General features: G+C 36.2%; 2 protein-coding genes across 2 annotated transcripts in view; both read left to right on the forward strand.

The window, feature by feature from the left end:
- Window positions 1-2,906, forward strand: part of LOC132168889 (uncharacterized) — a 27,448-nt gene that overhangs the window by 1,355 nt on the left and 23,187 nt on the right. The gene's annotated exons all lie outside the window — the stretch shown is intronic.
- LOC132168891 (ADP-ribosylation factor GTPase-activating protein AGD5-like) lies at window positions 8-1,275 on the forward strand. The gene is made up of 3 exons (XM_059579973.1): window positions 8-219; window positions 300-358; window positions 953-1,275. The coding sequence occupies exons 1-3, from the start codon at window positions 28-30 to the stop codon at window positions 1,110-1,112; spliced, it is 411 nt and encodes a 136-aa protein (XP_059435956.1). The 5' UTR covers window positions 8-27; the 3' UTR covers window positions 1,113-1,275.

Below are 2,906 nucleotides of genomic sequence, written 5' to 3' on the forward strand. Positions count from 1 at the left end.
TTCTCTATCCATCAACAACAACTGACAATGCTAGGCCAACAACAGCCATTTCTCATGGCTGCTTCAGCAAAGTCTAGTGTTGGATCCCAAAGATTTCCTGCCGTTGTGTATCAACCTTGGTCCAATGGTATTCTCATGCCCAATCAAAATTGGGGAAGTATAGGCCATCAAGTCCCTGGAATGATGATGCCTGTAGCTGATCCACAAAAATATATGCAGGTTTAGTTCATATAAAGCTTACACCCAATTCTTTTCAGATTAAAAGTCCAATCTTTTACCTTGTACTTTTCCTGTACCAGATGGGAAACTACCAACACATACATCAGACAGGAAATTCAGTTCCCTTTCCAACAACGAGGTATGACTAATATGTTCAACATGTTCATTTGAAAAATTGCTAAGTTTCATACACATACAAAAACATGGCCACACACACGTATACGGGTTTAAGATAAATTCTGTGGCCTTACAGGGTGTAGTTATTTAGGAGTCATATAATCATGCATAACTGAAATTGACTTTGTTGGTTTGATTAGCCCGAGGTCATGAGCTGTATATGCTTCCATATAATATGAGCATATCTACATGTCTATTAACTTATTAGTTTCTGACAACTGATTTCTGAAATGGAGTTTTGGAAATTCCTGCAAAGTGTTCTGTTGGCTAGAGCACATCAGATCCATCCTAAGTCTTGTGAGTTTGGGGGAAGGAGCACCTCTCAATCTGCCTTATGAAACCTGATTGCCTAATGTAGAATGATTCGGTTTCTGAAGTTTGTGTGCACACATAAAAATCTGGTTGTTCTTATGTTAGAAAATTAATGTGGAATCTAATATCTTGGGTTTGTCATAGCTTTGTCTTGTTATACTTCACTCGAGAATATCAACTATGATTGTTATGCCAGTTTAAGAATACCGTGCATATCTTATTAGCTTCATGATTTATTTTGCAGCATGTATACAGTAGGGCCAGTAGCTCCAATCAGTGGTGTGACAAGCATGAGAGCAAATGGGGCTCCCTCAGTATCGCCAGTACCTTCAATCACACCAACTCAATCAGGAAAAGATTATGATTTTTCATCATTAATGCAAGGGATGTATACAAAACAGTGAGCAATTGCTCAAGTTGTGGGTAACAATATATGTTTAGCAGAAACATTTGACTTAGAGGAAATCATTTGAGGCGTATATTCCTTTATATTTGAAACAGTAAGCACATTGTTGGTGATTCATGTGTATCAATAAGCATGCTAGTGTAATAAAGTCGAGCTCATCATATTGCTTAGCACTATAATTTTGCCTTTTGATCTCTGTTTGGTGGATGAAAGCTTGCTAGAATTTATTCTTTTTTTCCCCATACCAAGGCAACACAGGGAAATTCATGTGAACATCTCATTGCCTATCCACATGAGAATGTGGAAGCAAGCTATGATTTGCCAATAATAGCATTTTCTCGATATGGGAAGGGACTGCTCACAAGAAATTAAGATGGTAAAAAAATCCAAGTTGGGATTGTATGTGTTAGGTTAATTGAGTGTCAGACAAAGTTGGTTGTAAGTCTAGGTTTAGTGGTTACGTCGGGACTTTAGTTAGTCTTCAAATTGTGAATGCGGTCAATTCGTCTGAGCAAAATAGGAGTCGCTTTGGGCACCTTGTGGTAGATATGGGGATGATCCTGCAATCTTTTACCAGTTGGAAGTGTTGTCATGTGAATCGAGCTATCAATAAAGCAGCTCATATACAGGCGAGGGTGGCAATCCAACAAGTCATTGATTATATTTGGAATGAAGAAATTCCTGAATGTATTCGTGATGTAATTTTGAGTGAGCAATCTGCTCTAATTTTTGATTGATTAATACAAGTTACAATTTTATCCAAAAAACAAAAACTATATGCGAAAAGTAAAGAGTATAAATTGTCGTTCGCAAGCTAGTCAATAGCCGTTCGAACATGATCTTCAAGGCATCGCTTGAATTTACTTCCAATTTTTTAATCACTCTTATTATATTTAATTAGTAATAAAAATGATAATATTCTAGTCACACTTCTATAATCCCTTGTGAGATTTATTTTTTCTTAGGTGTTGCATCCCTGCACCAATTTCAAATATAATCTCACAAAAGCTTTTTTTTTTTTTTTTGTCCAATTAATAATTTCTAATTTTGGAAATAAATCAAGGTCTCAGTATAAATATTCCCACACTTATTTTTTATGATTCTTAAACAATTATTTCCTAACAACTCCTATCTACGTCAAAACAAATCACACCTCAAATGTATTTTTGTTTTTTGTTTTTTTCTTCTTCTTCTTCAGGTTTAACTACATAAATTCTTAAAAAATGTGAAATAAATCATTTTGTTGGTTGTCCGTTCGAAATTGTGTCGTCTATTAGTGTTATGTCAACATTTTTTCCATATCACATTTAAATAATAATTTATTTAAAAAATAAATCTTAAAAAAAAAAATGAAAAAGTGGCCATCAGTGGAGCTGTCACCCTTAAACCCTATGGGGTAGGGCAAGCGGCAACCACCAAGAGAAATGCTAGAATCTAATAAAAACTTCATATTTTGTCCATAAAAGTTCATGTAGCAAGATACCATATTATCTTTTTTTTGTGGGGGAAAAAGGACAACAAAAAGAAGATATGACATCTTATCACATAGACTTTTATGGACAAAATATGAAGTTTTTATTAGATTCTAGCATATCTCCAACCTCAAACCCCCATGGGGTGGTCAGGGTTGCTTGCATGCCACCCTATGGGGGATTAGGGTGGCCACGACCCACTCCACCCCTTAAGGGTTGGTTCATAGGCCATCCAAACACGTATGAGGTGGCTCGCAACCTTACCCCAAACCTTATGGAGTGGTTAGCTCCAACCTCATTGGGATTGGGAGTGGTAGCTG

Source organism: Corylus avellana, chromosome ca2, assembly GCF_901000735.1.
Source record: "Corylus avellana chromosome ca2, CavTom2PMs-1.0".
Classification (NCBI taxonomy): Eukaryota; Viridiplantae; Streptophyta; class Magnoliopsida; order Fagales; family Betulaceae; genus Corylus; species Corylus avellana.